Source organism: Ostrinia nubilalis, chromosome 23 (genome assembly GCF_963855985.1).
Source record: "Ostrinia nubilalis chromosome 23, ilOstNubi1.1, whole genome shotgun sequence".
In the NCBI taxonomy this organism is placed as follows: domain Eukaryota; kingdom Metazoa; phylum Arthropoda; class Insecta; order Lepidoptera; family Crambidae; genus Ostrinia; species Ostrinia nubilalis.
This window is the reverse complement of record NC_087110.1, coordinates 7309789-7337074: the sequence shown is the minus strand read 5'-3', so window position 1 is coordinate 7337074 and position 27286 is coordinate 7309789. Positions and strand designations below refer to the sequence as shown.

The 27286-nt window shown below is 36.7% G+C and overlaps 2 protein-coding genes and 1 long non-coding RNA gene across 4 annotated transcripts in view; 2 read left to right on the top strand and 1 right to left on the bottom strand.

The window, feature by feature from the left end:
• LOC135083396 (uncharacterized) overlaps positions 1-27286 on the bottom strand; it is a 121929-nt gene that overhangs the window by 44588 nt on the left and 50055 nt on the right. The window lies entirely within an intron of this gene.
• LOC135083384 (chitinase-3-like protein 2) lies at positions 1352-9541 on the top strand. The gene is made up of 8 exons (XM_063978124.1): positions 1352-1475; positions 5111-5296; positions 6239-6339; positions 6608-6873; positions 7595-7755; positions 8253-8407; positions 8640-9033; positions 9257-9541. Exons 1-8 carry the CDS (start codon positions 1412-1414, stop codon positions 9451-9453), a joined length of 1524 nt encoding a protein of 507 aa, XP_063834194.1. The 5' UTR covers positions 1352-1411; the 3' UTR covers positions 9454-9541.
• On the top strand, positions 20450-27240 carry LOC135083474 (probable chitinase 2). Of its 2 annotated transcripts, XM_063978210.1 has the most exons (8): positions 20450-20536; positions 21391-21561; positions 22814-22914; positions 23271-23536; positions 25328-25488; positions 25771-25925; positions 26288-26552; positions 27009-27240. In XM_063978210.1, the coding sequence occupies exons 1-8, from the start codon at positions 20473-20475 to the stop codon at positions 27137-27139; spliced, it is 1314 nt and encodes a 437-aa protein (XP_063834280.1). In that variant the 5' UTR covers positions 20450-20472; the 3' UTR covers positions 27140-27240. The 2 variants fall into 2 exon arrangements, with proteins under 2 accessions (XP_063834280.1, XP_063834281.1); XM_063978211.1 differs by lacking the exon at positions 21391-21561 and having other exon boundaries at positions 20454-20536; positions 27009-27238.

The window sequence follows — 27286 nt, the reverse complement described above, 5'->3', positions numbered from 1 at the left end:
CCTATTATTTTGACAAAATGCCACAGATTTTTTTTCTGATAACCAGCATAACTTGCCTCAACACCCAGTTTCGGCTTGACGTTGCATTACGGGACACCCTGTATATATCCCGAGGGTTTTCCTTGACAAATTGTTACACCTGTCTCACTCAATCAAAAAAATAACTAAGATAAGACTGTAAGTGTAATCACATACCGAATTTCGTAATTTATTTCTAATGCGCGTTTAGTAGATAAATCTAAACCCCAATAAAAATTCCTCCTGGTATTCTTATAGTTGACAGCACATGAAAATATTTGTTGTTATTGCAAAACTAGCGGCCGCCCGCGACTTCGTAGCGTGGATCCCGTTTTACCCCCTTAGGGGTGGAGTTTCGTAAAATCCTTTCTTAGCGGATACCTACGTCAGACCTGTACCTACACGTAGTGAGCAAATAAATGAATATGAATACCTGCATGCCAAATTTCAGCCAGATCCGTCCAGTGGTTTGGGCTGTGCGTTGATAGATCACTATGTCAGTCAGTCAGTCACCTTTTTTTTATGTGACTGGACGCAAACGAGCAGACCTTTGAGTTTTATATATTTAGATAACACTAATTCGAACTTTATAAGGTGCCATTGCCATTTAAGGTGCATGAGAACCAAAGTGACCGAGCCACATAATAATATAGCCCACAGAATTGCTAAAATCAAATGGCAATGATGGAAGACGTAGTGTTGGCAGGCCCCCCACTAGGTGGACCGACGATCCGGTGAAGGTCGCGGGAGGTGCCTGGATACGGGCGGTGCAGGACCGGTTGTTGTGGAAATCCTTTGTCCAGCAGTGGACGTAATTTGGCTGAAACGAAGACGCCATAGTGTTTACGTTGATTTACCCGTCACACACGTTTCTGGAATTAGGTTGTGTTGCCAACTTTTTGGCCACTTTAGGTGTCACGAACTATTTGACGCTGACTGTAGATAACTAATGAAATCGTAAAGTCGGAAGTTTATTTACTTATCTATCCTTAATATTATAAAGCTGAAGAGTTTGTTTGTTTGTTACTTGAACGCGCTAATCTCCGGAACTACTGGTCCGATTTGAAAAATTCTTTCAGTGTTAGATAGCCCATTTATCAAGGAAGGCTATAGGCTATACAACATCACGCTACGATCAATAGGAGCAGAGCAACAATGAAAAATGTAGCGAAAACGGGTTTTTACGCGTACGAAGTCGCGGGCACAGCTAGTTTATTTATATTTAGTCAACACCTTTCGGTATTTACAGATAGATAAAACTAATGTCAATTTTAAAGATGATTATTATCATTCTAGTAGTGGCACTCACATGTAATCAGATAATAGGAATGTATAAATTGGTGTAATCAGTACTTGTAATCAAATTAATAGAAAAGATCATCAAGGCTTCAATATGGGATTCATTTTACTGCTTGTGTTAAGTTTTTGTGCTAGTGAGGTGTTAGCGAATAACGATAGTAAGAATACTTTTATATTGTTCTATTGATTGATACTTTGATAGTAATTTCGAATAACTTAAACCTAATTTCAGCAGTGTTCTTACAAAAGTTTTTATCCTTTTTCAATGCCCGCCAAAGTTTCTCTTTAAAATGATATCCTACTAATATTATAAATGCGAAAGTTTGGATGTCTGGATGTTTGGTTACTCTTTCACGTAAAAACTACTGAACGGATTTTGTTGAAACTTTACAGTATTACTGTTTATAACTCAGATTAACATTATAGGCTTATTTATGACGATCTGTGACAAACTAAATTTCACGCGGGTGAAGCCGCGAGCAAAAGCTAGTAGGTAAATAAATAAAATGACATAAATAAATAAAGCTTAGATATTTTAATGTGAAATATGAAATAACTATGATACAGTCGAGTCAAGTTTCAAAATTACTAATGACAAGGAAAATAAATAAAATATAATCAAAATTTAAATCCCTCCATAAAATACAGGCTGTGTAACAATGGAACTACACTCAGCGGCACGGAATTTGGCCCAAGCCTAAACAACCAGATATGAGGCCAAATAGGTGTTTTATACTTAAGTTTCGTGTGACATGTTAACAGAACATTTGTTTTTGTCAATTTAAGAGGCTAGATTAATAAAAAAATGCGTCTGTTTAACTTTTTTGACTCTAGAAACGCATTTCTTTGTTGGAGCGTAAAGAGTACGGGTAAGTTTAAATTCGATATTAAATGTTGTAAGGGTTTGGCATTTTGTTTTTTGTTTTTAAATTAATCTTAGGGTTATTCTCGTTTCCATAGTTTGACAATAATGCCCATTACTCCAGCTCAAGTTGCTCAAATAGTGTTGCTTAGAAGACAAGGGCGTATGCAGCGGAAGATGGCTGAAACTTTCAATGTATGGCGTACAAACTTAAGATACACGTTAAAAAGGCATGACCAGACCGCCTTTTACACTAGATGACCAAGAAGTGGGGAATTAAGGTGCAAATAAGCGCGCGATGACCCGATTATCGTGCTTGCAATATCAATAAATCGGGTTCTCACTACGTTTCAGATACGCCAGCGTTTATAAACAGCAAGCCCAGTAAATGTCAGTGAGCACACAATAATAAGAAGGATGGAGGATCATAACCTGCATACTCGAAGACCAGCTCGAGGACCAGAACTTCTCCGATACCTTCCCAAAGTGCGACTTACGTTTTCTAGAGAACATGCAAATTGGACGCAAGGCTAATGGAGTAAAGTTCTATGGATCGATGATTGCAGAATCACCTTAAGAGCTCCAGACGGCCGTGTAAGTGTATAGAGAAGGTACGAAGAAGAGTTATTACGCAAACAGACAGTTTTCACAAAGAGTTTACTCCATTAGTCAAACGACCAATTTGCATGTACTCTAAAAAACGTAAGTTGCACTTCGCGAAGGTATCGGAGAAGTTCTGGTCCTCGAGCTGGTCTTCGAGTATGCAGGTTATGATCCTCCATCCTTCTTCTTATTGTATGCTCACTGACATTCACTGGGCTTGCTGTTTATAAACGCTGGCGTACCTGACACGTAGTGAGAACCCGATTTATTGATATTGCAAGCACGATAATCGGGTCATCGCGCGCTGATTTACACCTTAATTCCCCACTTTTTGGTCTTCTTGTGTAAAAGGCGGTCTGGTCATGCCTTTTTAATGTGTACCTTAAGTTTGTACGCCATAAATTGAAAGTTTCAGCCATCTTCCGCTGCATACGCCCTTGTCTTCTAAGCAACACTATTTGAGCAACTTGAGCTGGAGTAATGGGCATTATTGTCAAACTATGGAAACGAGAATAACCCTAAGATTAATTTAAAAACAAAAAACAAAACGCCAAACCCTTACAACATTTAATATCGAATTTAAACTTACCCGTACTCTTTACGCTCCAACAAAGAAATGCGTTTCTAGAGTCAAAAAAGTTAAACAGACGCATTTTTTATTAATCTAGTCTCTTAAATTAACAAAAACAAATGTTCTGTTAACATGTCACACGAAACTTAGGTATACAACACCTATTTGGCCTCATATCTGGGTGTTTAGGCTTGGGCCAAATTCCGTGCCGCTGAGTGTATCTAAATTAAAACAATTATATTCGTGTTTCATTATAACTAAAATAGAGAATCACATGTCCAAATGCGTCATCTTTAAGTCTGTTTGTGACCAGGGCTGTACCTACAGCTTAGCCTGACCAGGAACATAAAAACCCTCGCCATGTTGCGGAAAACTAATGGTACTAATTTCTTTTAATGGCAACAGTAACTGAAAACTTCATTATAATGTCACCTTGCATGTCAGTTTATTGCTGTCATAGTGTAAACAAACTTTATTTTAAATGTGCGCAATTGATTTTGTGAATAAATTGCTAAAATCTTTTTATAGTCGTGAAAGAAAAGTGGTTCACAATGTGTTAAAGTATTTGTCGAAGAGAAATACTAAGGGTTCGGATAATATTTTCATTGAATAATGTTTCCGACAAAGGTTGTCAAATTGACTGACATGTTTATCGTATAGTACAGTCAACTTTGAAAATTAGCTGTGGTTTGTTTCAACTACCTATTTTAAAGTTTTTTGTCACTTTTTAAGTGTTGAATTTTATGGAATTGGGAAAGAAGTACCGAGTTTGAAGCGTTCTTAGCAGACATTGCAGTTGAATATTCAAGTTCTGAATTTTATTATTGATGAATAATAAAATAAATCCTACTAGCTCGATTGATGGTTTCATTTAATTTATTTAAACCAGGTTACCTATAATAATATGTTTTCGTTAATTTATGAAAATATCAAATTAGCCCGTAATTCTGAATCCTGATACATAAAGTTAGCCTATTAATTTAACACAGGTACGACTGTACTCAGTGTTGCACTATCAAATGCAATTGACGCGCCTCTATGCCAGGGTTTTTATGTTCCTGGTCAGGCTAAAACTAGGAAATAAACTGTATGATCAAAATAAATCGAAATAAGTCGCAGTGATATGTGTCCTACTCACTTCAATAAAAAAAAAAACAATTCTTGCTACACTGTATGTCGACAGGTATTTATTTATTTATTTTTATTGGGCTATCAACATGACAAACAGTATTGAACAGAATAAAAAAAAATTAAGCCAAAGGTCTCTAGCTAACTGCTAGTATTATAGCCGATCAGACTATACATTTCTTTTTTAAAACCAAGTCGTTGCCAAAATAAAATAAGAAGAAGAAGACTATGCATTTGCGTTGTAACATTGCACGTACATTTTTATTATTACAACTAGGTTAGGCTGGGTTGCACCATTCTTCTTCTTGTCGTGTCGACAACAAACTTACACTGCGTCAGCCCAAAACTCCGCCACAAGAATGGCGTTGTCAGTAACTGTAGCCTTCATTCAATCTTACGACATCATTTATTGTACCATTTTACTTTTACTTTAACAAAACGTCAAAAATCTGCCAAACTCCATACAAAAAACACCGGTTATCGTTAAAGTTATTGTCAAATTTAGGTGGTGCAAGATCTTCCAGTGTGCTGTGTAACTTGCTTTAATTAATTTTAAACATTCGCGTTGCTTAATTGAATGAATTTAAATAGTTTAATTTGATATGTTATTGGCCAGCTTTCCTTTACAGAAGTAGTAGTCTGCTACTATGGCACATGGGCGACATACCGCTGGGGCGTGGGCAAGTTCGACGTGGAAGATATAGACCCGTTCCTCTGCACGCATCTGGTGTACTCCTTCATTGGCATCGACGCGCAAGGAACTGCTGTGTCCTTGGATCCTCACTTGGATCTGGGAGACGTGAGTTGGACAAGAGGTTAGTGATAAAGAATAATAAAATTCCCTGCGAGATCGAATCAGAAATGAGGAGATCCCCAGGAGAACCAAAGTTACCGACATAGCTCGCAGAATTGCTAAAATCAAGTGGCAGTGGGCCAGGCACATTGCTCGTAGAAACAATGGCCGTTGGGGCAGAAAAGTTCTCGAGTAGCGCCCACAAGCCGGAAGACGTAGCGTGGGCCGACGATCTGGTGAATGTCGCGGAAGGTGCCTGGATGCGAGCGGCGCAGGACCGGTCTTTGTGGAAATCCTTGGGGGAGGCCTTTGTCCAGCAGTGGACGTCTTTCGGCTGAAACGAACGAATGAACGATAGTAAAAAATTACCCACAGTTACCTACTTTAGAAGACTTTAAAGCACCCACCCGATTAACACCATGACTATTCTATGCACATCACCTACTTTTGCAGTGCTTACGCAGTCTGCAGTACCTAATGGTTGATATTGTATTTGTTAGACAGAACGCTATAAGATTAAAATGTTTACTCCAAAAGATTTAGTGTGACTGCATTTGATATCTTTGAGTGATGATCAGGCCGAGCGTGGAACCGAGCTTCATTCGGAATCCCTGACTGACTCAGTTACTAAGTTTATACCGCGATAATAAACTGGTGCGCAAGGCGTGAGTCGTATGACGTCACAAAAAGACGTAGTTGTGACAATAACAGCATACTTGAAGCATATTTGAAGTATCGCTGACGTTTGTCGTAAGAAAAACATCTTCCCACACTACTCTACTACCGCAAGAAACTACTCAGTAATGCTCTTTGATTGAGTATTCAGGGTGAAGCTTCCACTTTCATGAAAATATGCAGGCCAAGAATTTCCTCGATGTGGATAAAAAATATCCGCTATTACTAATATTGTTGTAACCTGTTTATCTGTCGTCAGAACATAAACATTTAATACTCTTACTTACAGATAACTTCAGGAAATTCACTTCATTGAAAGATAAGAATCCAAACCTGAAAACACTTCTCGCTGTGGGAGGTTGGAATGAAGCATCAGCCAAGTACTCCGTCGTAAGTACACTTAAACCTACTACTTAGAACCGTATATACCACCAAGCCCATTGTGACTTTGTGAAAAGTGGATTGACCGAGAATATTTGAAGGACGCGGGAAGCGCCTTGATGCGGGCGGCGCAGTACTAGTCGTTGTAGAAATACTTGGGGAGGCCTTTTTCTAGCAGTATATGAAACTCTTTTGGTAGTAAAGAAGAAGAAGATCCAACCGAAATGTTTTGAATTATGATTTTGTAACTTGATTATTTTAATATTGTCATTTGCAGATGGCTGCAAATCCAAACTACCGTCAGAACTTCATCCAGTCCTCTCTTGCAATGATTCAAGAACACAACTTCGATGGTCTGGACGTAGACTGGGAGTACCCCAACCGAAGAGACACGGTGCACGGATCAGCTGACATTGACAACTTCAGCACTCTCCTCAAGGAGTTGAGGGAAGAGTTCGATAAGCATGACCTGATGGTGACAGTCGCTGTGTCTGCCGTCGAAGAAAGGGCTTTGCTGTCATATGACGTCCCCGCTGTAGCTAAGTAAGTTGGTTTGCATTTCATCATCATCATCATTTTTTATTTTCAGCCATAGGACATGTACTGCTGAACATAGCCCTTCAAAAGTGATTTCCATATTGATCGGTTGGTAGCGGCCTGCATCCAGCGCCGTCCTGCAACCTTTATGAGGTTCAGTCCACCTTGTGGGTAGACGTCCTGCACTGCGCTTTCTGGTACGTGGTTTGCATTTACGTTGGGTGTTTTTAGATGAGCAAAATTGTTTTGAATACGATGTAGTTTGTACAGACAACTATGACAGTTATGGTCATGAAAACTGAGAGAAAATGATAGTGTGATTACTGATGAGTAATTTATACCCGGAATCATAGATGTTTATGAATATAATCTTCACGGTATCAATATAATATCTATCTTATCACTATAGTACAAGTTTTGCTTCGTTTGGGGGCCAGATAATAATTGTAAAAAAAGATTTATATTGTCTATTAATCCTACCGTTTTAAATGTTCCATAATCTTATCTATTAGTTACTAGTAGCATCTAGGCACAATAATTAGCCCAAGCTGAAATATTATATGAACTGGACAAAAATAAATAAATCAAGGGAACACCAAATTATCATTGACAGTTATTTAAGGTGGCACTACTCCGCCATCCATACGTAAAAACTAACCTTTCTAACTTTTGATGGCAGCTTTATCCCGCTGTAAATGCTCTTCAATAATTCAGCTTTCCTCATCAGGTACGTAGACTACGTAGGCGTCATGGCATACGACATGTCCGGGGCATGGGACCCCGTGACTGGCCACAACGCGCCTCTGCATATAAGTGAGGGTGACAGCACTGAAAACGAAGCCGCTTTGTACACTGTTGAGAATGCTATCAAGTTCTGGCTTAAAGCAGGTAAAGAACCTTATATTGTAGAATGATGATACCAATGATCATACCATTTTAAGATGCCATTCGAAAAATATTATAGGGGTGGAAAAGATTTACCGCAGCAACACAGTTAAACAGTTGTTTTAGTAATGCTTGTTACAACTTACGATACTTAACTATCCTCTTAAAAAAATAACTTCATTACTTGGAAATATTAAGGGAAATATCCTTGCTAGATGCAAATAACTACACAGTAAGTGCAAGGCCCTAATCTTTAACCAAGCTCTGGTATCCACAGAGCCCACATCAATTTGAACTTTATGCTGTGAAGAGCTAAATGAGGACAGAATCAGAATATTTATTTGCGTTAAAACAAGGTATATAAAGATGCTACAGATTTAAGTAGTGCACATGTTCAACGTGGATCTTTACTCCATTTTGCCATTGCATCGCCACAATCAAGAGGAACTGAAAAACAATTATAGTAACTCGACTATTAATGACTACTTTTATTTTCCCAGGATGTCCTCCCGAGAAGTTAGTGATGGGGGTTCCATTCTACGGGCGCACGTTTACCTTGTCTGATACTAATGCTAACACCCCAAGGTCGTCTGCCATCGGAGCTGGTCTCGCTGGTCCGTACACTGCTACCAGTGGATTTGTTGGGTATAATGAGGTGCGTGGTATTTTATTTACAGTCTCATTTGAAGAAATTAAACATTCCTAATGGCACTAAGTATAATATGACTATACTTATAATATAGCAATGGTCCTATCTGTTACACTTTTTTTTTATGCATAACAAGGCAGTTATTTGACCACAATCGCACCTGATGTTAAGTGGGATGCAGTCTAGGATACACAAACATTACACATGCACACTAGTGTAAAATATTTTTCTTTTTCAGTTCTGTTACCTTCTCAAGACCGAATCCTGGACTGTCCGGACCGACCAGCTAGCCAAAGTTCCATACGCCTTCCGTGCCAGCAACTGGGTATCTTACGATGACGTTGAATCCATCACCACCAAAGTGGAGTACGCTAACAGCTTCAACCTTCGCGGCATCATGCTCTGGAGTATCGAGACTGATGACTTCCACGGCCTCTGTGGGGAAGGAACATTCCCTCTGCTGAAAGCTATCAATAAAGCGTTATCAATAGACTACGTTACATCAACTCCTGCACCAGGAACTACAGTTTCTTATTCTTCTTCTGCCTCAACGTCAGAAGCGTCTTCAAGTGAATCTTCTTCAAGCAGTAGTACTATTACTTCTACTACAACAACTACAACATCTACCCCTGGTTTGTTCTTATTTTAATTTTAATAATTTTGGATGATCTTTCTGATCTAGTCGTAAGTTATTAATACTATTCAGGTACAATAATAATATTTGAAAAATCGCTAATCTAGATCCACTACTTCCAATTTGAGCACTATTACATTCCTAGTCTTCCTGATATTTCAACTGTCAGGGATCAAGTGGAGTTTGAAGAACTTTATTAATGACTATTTTAATTCTTACAGGAGGTGGTTCCGAGTCATCACTATGCAAGGAAGTCGGCTACATACCAGACCCGACAGACTGCACTTCGTATTACGTATGCATAGAACAAATAGACAACAGTCTCCTGCCCATCAAGTTCCAATGTCCTGGCAGATTATACTGGGATCAAAACTACTTGAACTGCAACTACGATTATTTAGTTGAATGCAATGCGTAAAATAGTATCATCCGGTGGATTAACTGCGCACCTCGCTGGAATGCGACTCTCCCTCGCACTCACACGCACACAGATATGGATAGATGCAGCTTGTCAAAAAATTTGTATGAAGACGAGCGTGCCACTTTTTTAAGGGTCAATTTCCCAAACACATTTTTTGAGCGGCGTAGCTGAAAATCATATGTTTTTTATGACATAGAACTTTGATTTTTTTTTACACGAAAATATGCAGAGGTTCCATTTTGAGGACAACATTATTAATGAGTATTTTCTTTTACAAATTCGACAAAAAATAATTGAACTAAGCGTTTCTAATTTTGGTGCAGTGTCCACATCCTTAATTTCTTACAATATGTATTTTTTTAGCGGAAGATCAAAACAGAACTTAGGGAAAAAGTATATTTTTGGATTATACAATCTATCTATTATCTAAGATTACCAAATTAAGCAAGTTTCCCAAATAACTGTGATTAAGTCACGTCCTTAAGTTTTGTCCGCGAAAAATTTATGATTTTGGTGTCAATAATGAAATAGCTCGTCAGTTTCTATAAAGATCAAACAGGATTTAAACACTCCCATCATTCGTTAGGTTTAGTACCGCCCCCGCGAGCAGTGACGGCAGACGGGTGCAAGACCTCTGCGTCTTCCCGCCAAAAACGTAAATGTGTTGTTTTTTTTTAAACGGACAACAATTCTGCAATTTTGGTGTCTTTTTGTATAAGATTTCTAAGCTATTCTTTTTAGTTGAATTCCTCGTATAATGTAAAGGAACTGTTTTCATACCATGTGTTAAAATGTTATTGTTATATTTAAAACAGATTTCATATAATTTAGCTTTTTCAACGAGAATCTAATTTTGGTGAGTCAATTTTGGTGTTTTTGGTGGTGCACCAAAGCATTTTTAACCGACTTAACTCCGTCAATTGTGAACCGATTTTCAAAATTCTTTTTTTGTTCTATAGGGTACACTTATGTGGTGGTCCCATTGTCACCAAGTCAGGATCTGATGATGGGATCCTAGGGAAATCGAGAGTAAATCTCAAATTTTGTAGGAATGCAATACGTTTTCTAAAATTATTCAAGTAGTCATCATCTAATGTTGATGAGGTGATGATGGAAGGTAAAACTCCTTAACGCTTAGGAGTTGGAGGATAATTCTTTAAATATTTTAGGTAGGTATGTACATACAGTTGTATTATTTCAGGTATTTAAGATGAGCTGATGATGAAAGGTCAAACAACATAAGTTAGGAGTTAGATGATACTCAATACTCATTTGTTGATACATACATTGACACATGATACATTGATACTTTTTAGTTGCCGATATTTAAAGTAAGGAGCCTGTATTTTGCTAGGAAGATTATTTACACTTGGATTGTGATTAAGACTATAATTTTCCATTACAAAATGGAAAATTATAGTCTTAATCACATTAAACATAGGTACTGTCCCTCTTCAGTGACAATAACAAGGACTAATCAACTAAAAAGCATGAAAAAAAATAATTTTAACAAAAAAATTAAAACCGACGCCAACAATCACTTAAAAGTAGAAAATAAGTACGTCGTTATTTATTTATTAGGACAATATGCCATGATTAATATTTTTGGAGTCGGTGCTGGTAAATTTAAAACCATTTCTTGAGCTTGGCACTAAGATATGACCGACTGACAGCATATTTTCTAATTTTGGTGCTTTAATATAAATTTTGGTGTTCTCTTAATTTTGGTGTAAGGAAAATCTAAAAAACTACTGGACAAAATTTAATGTCTTAATCATTTTAGAAACAGTATAAGTTCCCAATAAATTTTATCTATAATTAGAGAATAAAAATACACAAATAACAATTTCCACCAAAATTAGGCAAAAATATGCACTTGTTGAAATTCACCCTTAACGTCATTAGTGTCATTTTAGCGAATTTTAGTGATTGCCGCAACGTAAAAATAACACTGCGGAACAAAAAAAATAAAAAAATCTGCGGCATCTATTTTGTTAATGGATTTTGTAAATACTTGTATTAGACATAAATGGTGTGCATTTACTTTCTTTGGATTGACTCTGGTTCTTGAGATAAACGAGACACAAGAAATCAATGAAAAAAATTAAACTACCCTCCCTAAACTTATATTAATTTGATTATACCCACTAAGTTTTATTTTCTGCTCATGTATTAGTGTAGTTGTAGTTACAACAATTTAGTAATCAGCTACTAGACCTTGAAATTAACAGTTTGTGTCTTTTAAATTAATTTTTTAAGAGCTTTTTTGTCTCAAAAATATGAGTTCATTATGAAAACCTTGCGTTTACAATCCCAACAGTTTTTGTTAATATTTGGCTTCTAAACTTACAAAAGCAAAGAAATAAGATCACGGAGGTAGTGATAAAAACCTACCAAGCATACTGTCTTATAAAACTTCCATAAAATAATAAATATTGGGGGTCCAATATCGTCTGCAAGACTCGTGAAGACTCTTTGCCATACTGGAGTCAAGCTGGACGTAAAGGACTTCAATTTGGAAAGCCAAAGATATGAACTGAGCTTTCTAATCACTAAAATGATCAAAAGTCAGCCAAATTAAAGTCCTTTACGTCTTGAAACGTCCGTTTGAATACGGAAAAAATAAATTCGATTGACCGCAAATCCGTACTCTTATTAAGACACTGTATTTGTAAACCACATAACACAAATTGAATCTGAAGCATGGCTATGCTTTGTTTTAGTAATCAAACAATATTTGGGGAGTCATAGAGCACCAGACTTTTCAGAATTGGTTGTTTGAAAAATTTAACACATAAGGATCTAATTTGAGTATTAATTTTTTTTAACAATAGCCATTTGGACACGTTCTCCCATAATCTGGGTGATTACAGTGAGGAATAAGCAGAACGGTTCTACCAGAACATCAGGATAGTGGAAGAATGATATCCACGGTCAATGGGACCGCCAGATGATGGCTGATTACTGCTGCCATAATTATGGAATTTTCCTGACCAAAACCATAACATAAAAGCTTACAGAAAAAGCTTTTTGTAGTTTTTTTTTTCTATTATTTGATGAAAAGCAAATATATTTTGAATTTTTATATCGTTCTTAAATAGGATCTTAGTGTAAATATTTTTTTTATACAGATTGGTATTTTTATTTTGTTTTTTTTTTCATATAAATAGTTAATAGTATTTATCTCAAGATCTAGAGTCAATTTGACAAATCTAATATTTTTCTAGTATTCAGCACACTAGTCGCATACAGAATTGACTCTAAACTACCATGCCGCAAAATGACTGTTCCCCAGTGTAATCGTATCATCGTACTGCATTCGCAAAGTCATCGAAAGATATCGTGTAACTCGTATCGAAAAAAATAATTCCGATAAAACTGATATTTTGTTAAATTTATAGCTAGTCTGACTGTGGACTAAAATTATTTTGTAGCGTTAAACGTCATGCTATATTATTAATTTTCTTATTAATTTGCAAATAATATTTTTATTGTGCTTAATGTATATCAATTATAATTATCGTTATTCCATTGTGTTAAATAGTACTATTAGTAATTCATACCTACCTAATTTCATACTTTTAAATATCCTAGTACTTGACCTAGTTTCATAAAATAAAGACTAACTCAAGGTTTTTATTTTTAGAAAATGTAAAATGCGTAGTTTTGCCAATACGTTTTGTTTCATAAAGCTAAGTCAGGTACCTAGTTTTGTAGATATTTCTAAACGACAAAATCCAGTGCCGTCGTATACAGACGTATACTGCGATCACTGACCTAACTTCTTGATTTGTACAATTTCGATGTTAAACAGTGCACTCTGTCTTCCGCGATCACTGATCTAACTTGTTTTATAATTCTTCTACTGCTACTTTATTCTAATCAATTATTTGTTACTTGTGCTGTTATTTACAATTCTCAATCCGTAAATAATTTCTTCTTCCTACCGCGACCGTGTTCGTACTACTTTCCTCGTAAAATCATCGTCGTAACCGATTATTGCAATCGGATTACATGAACATCACTCGACCATGTATGTCCATTTGGACATATCGGAATGACACGCTTTGAGGAGCAACTTGCTGTATCTACTCTAATCCATATCTGTGCACACGCATATCTCCCTGCATTCGCCCCGTCCGTACTAGAACTTCGAAGTGACGTCACGGCAACCAGGTGCGCAGTTAACTCGACCGGGTTGTATATTCTAATTGGTTGTATAATCGACAGCACATAATGACTTCACATTTTTATTGGAAAATAGTACGTATTATAACAACATAAAAGAGCTTGATGTGCCTTTGAAAAGTGGTTTGCCGAATACGCTTTACTTTTTTTTACAGTTAGGGGAGACCGGGTACAATAGTACCACGGGTCAATAGTACCATCGGCGATATTTCTTCATACAAGCGACGTTAGATTGTATGCATAGCGTCAGAATATGCGCTTTTTGTGTTTCCATCCGCTCACCAGTCGGCGGCGCTTGTGCTGAGAAACGAAGGTGTACAGGAAGGATTTTTGTTTTTTGCCCAGCCGCAGTAAGTTTTTATGTCAAATATATGAGCCCATAAGTTGCCTAATATGCTATTTGTTACCAAAGTATTGTTGTCAATAGTTTATCCAGGCTCTAAACTTTGTATCGACAGCGAATTATTGGCATTCACTGTGAAAATGACTGAATTTTAGGTGAAGTTCTCTTGACTACCTACTTGGAACAATTGTACCAGTCTCCATGGGGTCAATTGTAGCGGTACAATCAACCCCGTGGTACAATTAACCCCCGGAACCTCATTTTATACTTACTACATAATATTTTAAATTGGTTTTAAAGTACCTATACTTATAATAAGATAAGTTATTATAAAACATTCACGTGGTTATTTTTCATTTTTACAATTACAGGCATACCTACCTACTGAAAATATAGTCTAGGCTCATTCATAGTTGCATGCATTAAGCATTAATTAGATACATACTTAATGTGTTTTATTAAATAAGTAGATAAAAAGGTGATATAAGTACCTAAATGCCTACTTAAAATGTTTTAATATAGGTTTCTAAAACCCTTCTGAATATGTACATTTTAGCTTAATTCAGTAAGTAACTCAGTATTTGAACATTTTGTTTTAGATGCCTCGGCGTAGAGTCAAAAGTACGGATCGCGGATCAACGGATCTATTCCTTTATGAATAGGCTTATGAAGAATCTTAAAAGGTCGAAGCAGTAGTAGGTATAAATAATCAGGGTCAATTGTACCAGGGGTCAATTGTACCCTCATACAAAAATAGATTTTTCAGTTTTGATATTTCTATCATTGTTATTATGCTTATTGTTGTTTCAGAAGCAATATCCGAGCCAAATAGATGGCATATTATGTAGAAACAGTTAGTTTTTTCGTTTTTATGGAGGAAAAGTTATTGTGTTGTTTTTAAACTTAAGTGTTGATTTTTCATACTTGTTCCTAAATATTTTCGATCTCAATTAATAAAGACTGATGATTGTAGGAGATTAAGAGAACAGAATACCAATAAAGGTGATGATTAGATAAACATAACTACTTTTATTGCCTCATATATTATTGGTACAATTGACCCGTTGTAGGGGTCAATTGTAACATGAGACATCGTACAGTTCAAATTCGTTTTTCATTAAGTATTCGAAATAATAGTTCAACTCTGCATGCTTAAATTTGTAGCTTAAGAGTCTAGTTTTTACAGCATCCTAACAGAATAAGTTACATTTCATTAGATTTCTCAATATTGAACAATTTCCAAAAAATGGTACTATTGTCCCCGGTCTACCTTATTTCCTAGTATCGTTGTTTTCAAAGATATTATTTCGATTTTCTTTGATCTTCAATGTAACAAACATTGATTACCATACATCATGAGCAGTATTTTGAAGAATCTTATCTAAATAATTTATCTTTCGGCGTGAATATTCTCTGAATGTAATTTAAAAATTAAATAAATGAAGCCTTTTCTACTTTATTTGTTTTATTAATAACAATCTGTTGAATAATTCTTGTATAAGCATATTCTCTCTAATCTCATTATAACGATCATTTAATTATTTTCTTGGGAAACACGATTTCCCAAGAACTCTCCGTGTATTCCCAGTGGAGTACTGGGATTCCCAGTAGTTCCATTAACTGGACTACTGGGATTTAAATTCCCATCCCATGTGATGCTCAAACGTAATTGGATATAGACCTCTTGGATATTTTTCCCATTTATCCTCAGTGGTGACAATCGGTAATAGACGTAAATAACAGTACTAGTAAATTATAAAAATAGCTAAGACAGATTTTTAGTTACAAAATCCATTATTTAAATATCGATTTGACTGTAACAAACAATTACTCTAACAATCAAAGTAGGTACAAAGCAGTTGTTATTACAACTTTGTTTTGGTACGAGAAAAAAGCTGAGTCCATGTCAAAACATATCTCCCCAAATTATTTATCCGCGTCGCCTGGGGGATCTTAAAAAGGCTGATCCATTGTCATGATAAATACACGGAGAATTATTCGAGCACAAACAAACGTGGATGTGGTATTTTTTAAGATAACACAAGATTTTGGGAAACATATCGCTTTCTTGAACTCACAAAGTACATCAGTACTTATTCATATACTTTTCCATTATTCCCTATCATCTTTTAACTTCGCATTCCTCCTATGTTCTTCTGATTAATTTCGTTGCGGGTCCAATGACAGTTAACTTTCCGCCGGGACAAACTTGACCTTCACTGATTGGGTTTTTATCGGCGATCAAGCTGTAGATCCTGGCTACACAGGAGTTGCAGCGGTGGGAACGAGAGGTGGGAATAGTTCCATATCATCTTTTAAATACATCATTATGATTTACTCTTCTTGTTGATGTCATAAAATGCAAGTAAGGGACAAAAAATACGCGAACAGGCCTATTCTAGCGTGAAAAGTTTGGAGCAAATCCTATTTTTATCCTGTTAGTAAACTAGAGATGATTTTTCAGTTGGGATCTATCAAGAATAGATAGTACTCATCTACTACACTAACAATTTATTCACCCTTTATTTTTACTGGCGCTCAAACGAAGTTCCTAACTGTACAGTAACTGAACGAACCATAAATATTTTGCAAACAATTTATCTCAGTAAGAACTACCTATGTCAGACAGCCAGAGATTGCAATCTCGTGAACTGTGATCTGCTGGAATCCCCAAGGATTATATTGCAGCATTGCTTGCCGCAGCAAACATCTCAAGAAATATGTATTGGCTGATGCAATTTCGATTAAAGTTATTTGTTGGCTATTGGAATTCATATTCATATTCATAGCTTTTAACTTTAACTACAGGTGGTACGAGTAATAGGCATGATGACATCGGTTGGACCATCAATGTCGGCCGTTTGGTGTTGTGGCTCAGAACGGATTACTATACCGAGAGGTCCCGGGTTCGATTTCCGGCCGGGCAGAAATTGAAATGATGAATTTTAATTTCTGTGACTGGTCTGGGTGTTACATAAAAAGTATTTAAAGTATGTTTATACCCGTTGTCTAGTACCCATAGTACAAGCTTTGCTTAGTTTGGGACTAGAGGCGCAGTGTAAAAATGTTCAAGTTATTATTAATGACTTGCGTCCAAAGGAGACGAGAATAAGAATAAAAAGACTAATTCAAGTTACAACTGACATTAATATTTTAGGAAAGAATAATACAAATAATTAACCTACATAGACTAAAATTAAATATTTACAAATAAAAAATATGTCCCAAATCGCTGTCCAAACAACGCGACATGGTGCCCAGAATGCTGGCTGCATTTCCGCGCTAAAATAAAATAAAATCTTTTAAGTTTAATTTACAAACCTGTTTTCTGAAGTCAGCTTTAAATCCAGTTAAGTACCTACTTACATCGTGATAATAATATGTGATGACGTGCTATTGCCTGAAAACTTACCTCTGCATGATTTTAGATTTAAAAAGCCGTTTAAAAATGTATGTCGACGACATTCGCGTATATTTTTTGGAAAAAAACTAGTCATCAAAGTAATTTCTTCTGCAAGATTTTGTTTTAAACTAGGCCAGTGTTTATTAATTCCTCTTCCAGGAAAGCCTCGCCTGTTGACTTTCCAGTAAAGGCTGTAAATAAGGGATTTTATGCCAATAACAAGTTTAGGTCGCCTTTGTAGAACTACAGAATAACATTTAATTTTAAATAACAGTCTAAAATTATAAATAATTCGTAAGTAGGCAATTCGTAGTAATTGTATCAAACAATCTACTAAGTGTGAGTTGCACCACCTTAACTATAACGATAACCGGTGCTTTTTGGATGGAATTTGACAGATTTTTTACGTTTGTCAATGTTAAAGTAATATGGTGCAACCTAGTATTATATTATCTGTGGTGCAACTCAGCCTTAGCATTTAGCAATTATTCTCACAAAAGATGTGACTCTGGTAAGTTACATAACAACTTTTTAAAATGGAAACGCTGATATCATTTGTATGGGGAATAAGTTTCATAGATATCAATTTCAGTACTGGTGCGCTACAAAATGTTTTCAGGCTGAAGATAAGTACATAGGGCAATTTTATTGTAAAGCTCGTAATGTAGAACTACGTACATACTTACCCATATAATGTATCTACATGTTTATCTATCTAGCTAGATAATCAACTGTCTGCAGAGTGTACACAAATACAGGGTGTCCCAGAATGGGTGAATCAAACTGCTAATATAAGGGGAGGTAGCTCTACTAATCCCTAAAAAATATGAAAAAAAAATAAAGCTCATAAGGAAACAAAAATTTTTTTTTTAAAAAGTGAAAATAAATCAGCTTTGCCTAAGTATCTGGCTATAATTGCTGCGTTTGGAGTTTATTTGTACTTTTTTCTTACTAATATTATTTTTACATGATCGCTTCGTTTATCTGTAAACAAACTTTTGAAAATAATAACTAGATTTCGAGTTTAGAGCACTTTATTTAATAAAAAATTCCGAACTCAAGTTTTTTTTTCATATTTGATTTGATTCAGTTTGATTCACCCATTCTGGGACACCCTGTATACTGTCTTCACCGACAAATATTTGCGAGCCGTCTTATTGAAAATACTTCTAAACAGTCTGCCCTACTTTCTCTATAGATTCGATGTGTAAGCACATTATTTTTCTGTAATCAGTCATTATTTATTGGACGTGTGTTGCCGGAAAATTGATAAGCTTATCTTGTATAATGACTGATTGCTGACACTATCAAATTGTATCTGTGGATGTAGCAGTTCATCAAAAGAAAGATTTTCGGTTTAATTTTAAATTAAGTAGGCCTATCTTCTAATGTACTACGTTACGACTGCTAGTGGAGTTGGTTAACAATTTTTTTTTTCAGTTTATCTTAATAGGTATATTATTCGTGAGGCACATGTAGGCCTATCGATTTTATGCGTCAAAACTGGTTTTACTAATTATATTATTTGAGAACATATTTTATTTATTTTGTAGTAATTAAGTACTAAGTACTTACCTACTATCGGGGTTAAAGATGGGTGCGATTAGTTATACTTAGGCTGAATTGCACCACCTAACTTTGACCGTAACTATGACGATAACCGGTGCTTTTTGTATGGAATTTGACAGTTTTTGACGTTTGTCAAAGTTAAAGTACGATGGTGCAACCCAGCCTTAGTGAAGTTATTAAGTTCCATGCCCAACATCTTGAGGTGGGCACTAGACCATTCTGGGGTGGGCACAGCAGCAGGCTACGGAACTACAAACTACTCGTAACTCAAATTTGATAAAGAAACAGGGGTCTCAATGCAACATTTTTATGTGAATTACGTATTATACAGGGTGTTAGGTAAATCGGTATAATGAGCCGACACTAGCCCATGTTAACATGGGCATATAAATGGTATGGTGAAGTCAGAAAATTGATATCTTCATTTTAATTATTTTTATTTAAATAAAATTAGTCAGATAATAAAAATGGAATTTCCATATTACTAAAAGTCACGTTAAACTAGATTTCACCACGCGTAATTTTTTGTAGCTGCTAATGTTTATTTATATGCACTTATGCAGTGTATAATTTAGGCTGTAATTATGCGCTAAAAGTAATTGATTTGTAGTTTTATCAATTTAGTAGCGTCATTCATAAATTATCTGATAAAAGGAATCTGGGGGCACGGCAGTGCCCCCACCAAGTCGAGCAAAAAAGCGGCACGGCCGTACCATCCTTTTCTCGAAGCAATTCAGGCCATTTTCGACCGCCTGTAACTTCGTTGTGGATAAAACTAGAAGGCTGAATTTTCATTAGCTATGCAGGCATTGTAAAGACACGGTATATTTAAAATTTCATTCAATTTGAACCAGTAGTTTAAGAATTATAATGGGTCAAAGTTACTTAATTTTGTCACTCACTGACTCACTGACTGACTGACTAACTCACCGATCATCAAAATTCTAAGGCACTTCTAGCAGACCTAGAAGCTTCAAATTTGGAATATAAGTAGTGTTTGGTGTATGAATCAAGGAAAAACTAAAATATTTGGGGGCACGGTAGTGCAACCGCCAAGTCGAGCAAAATTTTTTAATTTCGGTCCAGTTTTCTAGATACATAACTGCTGTCTACAAAATACAAAAAGAAATGAGATCCCATCAAAAACAATACTTGTCAAAAAAACCAAGTCTCGCAACTCAGTTGTTCTACGGTAAAAAGTTGTGAGATCCATGTAATACCAAGTCCAGGCCAGGAAATCTTTAACGTTTTACATAAATATATTGACTTGGTCATCGCATGAAAACACGTGTAAATTAAATTATTTAGTGCGATGGCCAAGTCAATAATTTATGTAAAACGTTAAAGATTTCCTGGCCTGGACTTGGTATTACATGGATCTCACAACTTTTTACCGTAGAACAACTGAGTTGCGAAACTTGTTTTTTTTGACAAGTATTGTTTTTGATGGGATGTATATATTCTTGAAATAGCTGTCTTGAATGCCATAGTAAAGTTCGAACCAGGCTTCACTATGCGATTGATTTTATTATTTGTGTTGAGTTTTTGTGCCAGTGCGGTGTTCGCGAATGACGATAGTAAGATACAATTTTATTTTGTTTTATAGATTAACAGGAACATGTAGAAAAAAAAGCTTCCTTCCACAGTTCAAGTTATATGTTACATGGAACCATACCCTCTGTAGCAAGCCATAGCCTTTTTCAGATTACCAGTTGATTCAATTTCAGATGCTACAAATCCAACCTTATTATTGGGAACTTCACACCAATAATCATCATCATCATTATTATAATTATCATCGTCAGCCTAGAGCAGTCTATTGCTGGGTATAGGTATGCCTCAAAATATGCCGGTAATTGTAAAGGTAGAAGGAAAGCGCTGGTGCAGGCCGCTACCAAAGAATCTAAATCTTGAAATCATTGGTGGAGGCCTATGTTTAGCAGTGGATGTCCTATGACTGAAATGATGATAATGAATATTACATGCCATAATTATGACTCTGTCTTCGGCTTATCGTCACTTCATCCAGCTAGAGAGCATCCTATAACGCTTGCCGATGTATTGCACAAATCACTGATAGTCCCGTTAACCCCTCATACTAAGCTAAATATGCTTGTGTCACGACCATGAGTGGGCTCACTACAGCAGTTAGTAGCGGCAAGGCTTACACCAGCCTTCCTCGACGTCAAGTCGGCTAGTCGGACACCTTTCACCGTTCGGCTATCATCGCTTCAGTATCATAATAATATCAACTAACCTAAGATACAACCTAAGATAAGCGCTGGACGCAGGCCGCTAACAACCGGGTTAACATGGAAAGCATTGTTGGAGGCCTATGTTCAGCAGTGGACGTCTTATGGCTGAGATGATGATGAAGATGATGATGTTGAACCTAAGATATTGGCTACATAACATTAACGTCTTCTTACAGAAATAGTAGTCTGCTACTATGGCACATGGGCGATATACCGGACTGGCTTGGGCAAGTTCGACGTAGACGACATCGACCCATTCCTCTGCACGCATCTGGTGTATGCCTTCATCGGCATCGACGCTGAAGGAACAGCTCAGGCGCTTGACCCTGAACTTGATGTTGAAAGAGGTTAGTGCAAAAATTAGATAGAAGTAGAAGAAAATCTATATTATTATACAAAGTGCGCTCGGGCAACTCTCATAGACAATGCTTACAGGCACGATATTGCCAATAGCACGCGAAGTGTCGCGAACCAGTCTAAACTAGTGCGAGCTTGAATGCCTTGTCTGTGTGCGTATGCAAAATGAAGTATTATCGGCAACAGTGTTAACTGCCCATTGCCGGTCATATCGTCTCGTTCTATCGCAAAGAATCACCATTTGATGAGAGCGAGAGCAAAAACGGAAATGGATAGTTAACACTGTGGCCGTGATGATCGTCTTCTGTTACTACCTATCTGTTTTGTGGTTAGTGCTCGTGAAAATTGATATTTATCATCTCAATTTGCAAACAAAATTGACTTTGAATTGTACATAAACATTACTACCTACCTACTTTGCAATTAAAAATGGGTTTATAAAATATAACAAGACAGACTTCTTTTTTACAGTACCTACTTAGATTTGCATTTTAATCGTGAAATCATCTATTATAGTCTTCTTGCCGGCGATTCATGTTAGAAATGTATTATCATAATTACTCTAAAATCAAACGGAATAGGGAATAGTCTCCACTAAGACCTATCAAAACGAACGTTGATTCTTTCATTTGTTTTTTCTATGATACTATACTGATCATCACAAAAATCGGCCCACGTTTTACAGGAAATCTCGTTTCTACTGACACAATCATGGTGCCTCAACAATATTGGTGTTATTTGAAAGCCCAATAAATATCCTTAAAAGAAACACATTTAATTTCTTAATAAACGATCATCATCATCATCATCATCAAATGTAACTTCAAAAAAGACCTCACTTTGGGCTCACCTCTGGGATCAATTAGACCAATTTCTATGGTTATAAAACCAAATAATGATCTCACGTGTCCTCTTTAACAGATGGATAGCGATTAATCCCTACTTAACAGTTTTATAGCCAAAAGTTGGCTCAAGCGTAACTACCTATTTTTTGGAGAAGTGACTCTGGATTCTTCTACAGACACATTTTTGGGGTAAAAACCTTTCCTTTAATGAAATGAAGTTTAGAACTAGGCTTTTAAATGGTGCCAATATTAGTGGGAAGTGGGGATGCATACGTTTGAAAGTGCTTGTCGCGGGAGGGTCGATTTTTGTGATGACCAGTGTAGTAAATCCCATGTCGATCCTCTATTTCTCCGACTATCTAAACCTACTAACAGACTTTGAAAAAAAAAACAACAGGTAACTTCAAGAACTTCACTTCGTTGAAAGAAAAGAACCCGAACCTCAAAACGCTTGTAGCTGTCGGAGGATGGAGCGAAGGGTCAGCTAATTACTCTATTGTAAGTTTCTACTTACTTTTACTTTTCCACAACTACATTTTGTTATCTGCCTTAATTGTATTTCGTTTATGGCATTAATTAACATACTTAAGATTTGGAATTAGGCACCTACCTAATCAATTTTACTAACAAAGTAGCAGACAGTTTAATTGCTGATGCAAATCAGCTTAGAAAACGGCTTAGTAATATACAAATGTAGGTACTATAATGCAGATTATCTCTAAGTATCAATCTTGAATAGGCCGTAATGTACCCCAATATCCAAACTAAGTAGCAACAGGAATAGGTACAACTTATTTTACAATATTAAATATTAAGTTTCGTGTAATAAACAATTTGAATTTGAAATATTGCAGATGGCTGCAGAACCAGAATATCGGCAGAACTTCATCAACACCTCTCTGGCAATGATACTGGAATACAACTTCGATGGTCTGGACGTAGACTGGGAGTACCCCAATCGCAGAGACACGGTGCATGGTGAAGACGACATTGAGAACTTCAGCACTCTCCTTAAGGAGTTGAGGGAGGAATTCGATAATTACGGTCTACTGCTGACAGTCGCTGTATCTGCTGTGGAGGAAGCTGCTGTGCAGTCCTATGACGTTCCAAGTGTTGCCAAGTATGTTCTTTCAGGCTAAGACTTTTGATGTTTTGCGCCGTAGATGGCGTATCAGTTGTTTTTGTGTTGAGGCTAATGTTAGTGAGATGAGCAAGACAATTTGTGCCTAGAGTTTTTAATCTATGTCTCTATAGTAGAGATGAGACGTATTTACTAGAACAGATCCACACACTAGGTATTTTACAGTACTAGGCGGCACCTATTCCAATTTTTTAAATACTTGATCCACCTAGTATTTTATGAATTACACGATTTCCGACCCTACCGTCAAAGTAATAGAGGTTATTGTTGCGTAATCCGTAGTCGTGTATTACGCGCACCTAGTATTTCTCGCTAAGCTTATGTGCGAACGTAGAGATTCACTCCGTCTCTGTCTGACCGAACAAATTTGAGCACGACGAAGCAAACGCACACAAACGTAGTCAAACCATATTCATGTAAATAAGAAAAAATATGTAAATATTTTTATGAAATTGATATCTTTTAAATACGCCAACTTTTAAGTTGACAGTCCTAAGCCTGTTGAAGTATGAAGGGAGGAATTATTATTCAATTTCAAATTGCATTATTCATACTACGGTTGTATCTTTTCAAAGAAAATTGTATTTTAAAGTCATATTACGTGGATTAGTCCGCACTAGTCGCGTCAAGTATGCTAAATTACTACGTACTAGGTGGAATAGGTATTTGGATCGAGTATTAATAAATACTAGGAATAGGTGCACCTAGTATCAAATTTACCTAGTATAACCCATCTCTACTCTATAGCACAAAGTATAATATCGCTATAGCACAAAATCTACTTAGTTTCGGGTTAGTTGAAATAACGCACAAACGTGGTGTTATAAATAAAGACTTTCACAAAATAAATAAATTACACTAATGCCCGTTTTCACCTCCAATCCCTAATTTTTAAGTGACCCCTATGAAAACAAAATTCCTGTTATGTGTTACCATAGAGGTCACTTAAAAATTAGGGATTGATGGTGAAATCGGGCATAAGTATACTATTAGAGACATCATTTGCTATTATCACAGACCAGTAGGCCTAAGATGCGCGCCGTGATAACTTTTATCGACGTCAAAATACACTCGACAGCAAATAAATCGCACCACCCACGACGCGAACTTTAAAGATTTTCTTTTGACACAATAATGGTGCCCCAACAATATTGGTGTTATTTGAAAGCCCAATAAATATCCTTAAAGAAAAACACATTTAATTTCTTAATAAATGATTAACATAATAATTATACCATAAATGTGACTTAAAAAAAGACCTCACTTTGGGCTCACCTCTGGGATCAATTAGACCAAATTTTATGGTTATAAAACCAAATAATGATCACACGTGTCGTCTTTAACAGATGGATAGCGATTAATCCCAACTTAACAGTTTTATAGCCATAAAAGTTGGCTCAAGCGTAACTATCTTTTTTTTGAAGAAGTGACTCTGGATCCTTCTAAAGAAACATTTTTGGGGTAAAAACCTTTAATATAATGAAATGAAGTTTAGAACTAGGTTTTTGAATGGTACCAATATTGGTGTGAAGTGGGGATGCATACGTTTGAAAGTGCTTGTCGCGGGTGGTGCGATTTATTTGCTGTCGAGTGTATATGGGCAAAATCGATAAAATGGCGTGATAACCGCTTATCGTGGCGCGCATCTTAGGCCTACTGTTAATGAATCTTGAGCGTTCAAGACTACTGGCACTACTTATCTCTTCTGTTACTCGAATTCTTTATTATATTCCACTGTATGCATTATAATAATCCATCTTTCCACACCAGGTACGTAGACTACATTGGCGTTATGACATACGACATGCACGGCTCCTGGGACTCCGTGACCGGCCACAACGCGCCTCTGTTCATAAGTGAAGGAGAGAGTGCTGAAAACGAAACCACTCTGTACAACGTCAATAATGCTGTCAAGTATTGGCTTAGTGCAGGTAATGACCTTCAGATCTTTGAGAAACAATACTTCGTAAAACAAGTATTTTTGATCTCGAAGATGCTCTTCTCAACTTCTTCTCTTCGTCGCTACACTTTTGACGAGTGGTCGTGGTCGTTACATCTGGTTTGGTTGCAAGCCTCGCAATCCGCCGCCATTCCTCCAGGACAGCAGCCTTCCTTTGAGTTATTCAGACCAATGATTGCGGCTTCGAATTAATCTGTCCAATCCATGGGCACTAAACATTTCTTCACCTTAAAACCTTCCTTTATTATTCCAGGATGTCCTCCCGAGAAGTTGGTTATGGGGGTTCCATTTTACGGGCGCACATTCAACCTGAGTGACCCTTCAGTTAACGCTCCAAATTCACCTTCCAACGGAGCTGGTCTCGCCGGTCCTTACACTGCTGAAAGTGGATATGTTGGGTATAACGAGGTAAGTGCTGCTTAAATCTGTCTAGTTAAACAATATTATGTTAGTTAATGAGCAAAGGGTCATAATAATCGACCACTTTATTCATCAAGGAGGTTTTTTACAACAGGATAAAATCCTTGAATGAAGATCAGGCATTAGAATTAGCCTAACGTGAGAAGACTATGTAGATCAGCCTACTAACTTCATAAGATTCTCTACTATATGGCAACACTCGTATAAGATAAGAGAGCATTTATATAAAACTCAATTACTACAGCTACTAATTCACAATTACTAATTCACATGAATTCAATAATTATTCCTACTTTATAGCAAAAGATGTCACTGCTTCATTGACGTATGTATCTTTTTCTTGTTCACAGTTCTGCCATATCCTTCAGAACGAGTCTTCTTGGACCGTCCAAACCGACAACCTTGCCAAAGTGCCTTACGCCTTCCTCGACTACAACTGGGTATCTTTCGATAACGTTGAATCCATCACCACCAAAGTGGAGTACGCCAACAGCTTCAACCTTCGCGGTATCATGCTCTGGAGTATCGAGACTGATGACTTCCACGGCCTCTGTGGAGAGGGAACATTCCCTCTGCTGAACACCATCAACACAGTTCTAGCTGAAGGCTCATCAGGTACGACATCCGAACTAGATACTACTACAACTACTAACAGTGATGAGAAATTTTATACCCGGTGAGATTACAAAATAAAAACAGTCCGTGTAGTGTGCGACTGTGCTTAACGAAATACTCGTAATAATATAAGGGGTTGAAATAGGTTTTATCCTTTCTTATAGACTGATTGATACTCTCAACTATTTATTGCTACAATTTTTAAAATATTAGCAGATGTTCTGCAATATTGGCCCTCTCGGGCATGCAAATTGATCCTAGCTGATCTCTGATCAGATTGTAACAGTGGTAGGTACGCATAACCCGATAATTTATGGTATTGTATTAACTCAATCAAGGTTAATATTATACTAGCTGCTATCTGAAAGGCTGCTATTGTCTAGTAAATCCATGTATAAGTTTGACTGAATGTTATGAAAAAGGATCAATTCAAATTACTTCCTTAATTTATTTCAGAAGCCGGACCCAACAACCCTCCTGGCAATCACGGCCCTCCTGGCCATCACGGCCCTACTGGCAATCACGGCCCTCCTGGCCATCACGGCCCTCCTGGCCATAACAACCCTCCTCATCATCACCATCATTAAATATGGAAACCTACTTCCAGGCCCTTAAAAGAAGAATTGAAGACAAATCTATAGTACAAGTATTATGAATCTCCTAGAGTCCAAGGAAATGGCACTCTTTTCATAACAACGTAAACAAGGCAAAGTAAATAAAAAATATGTTTCTGC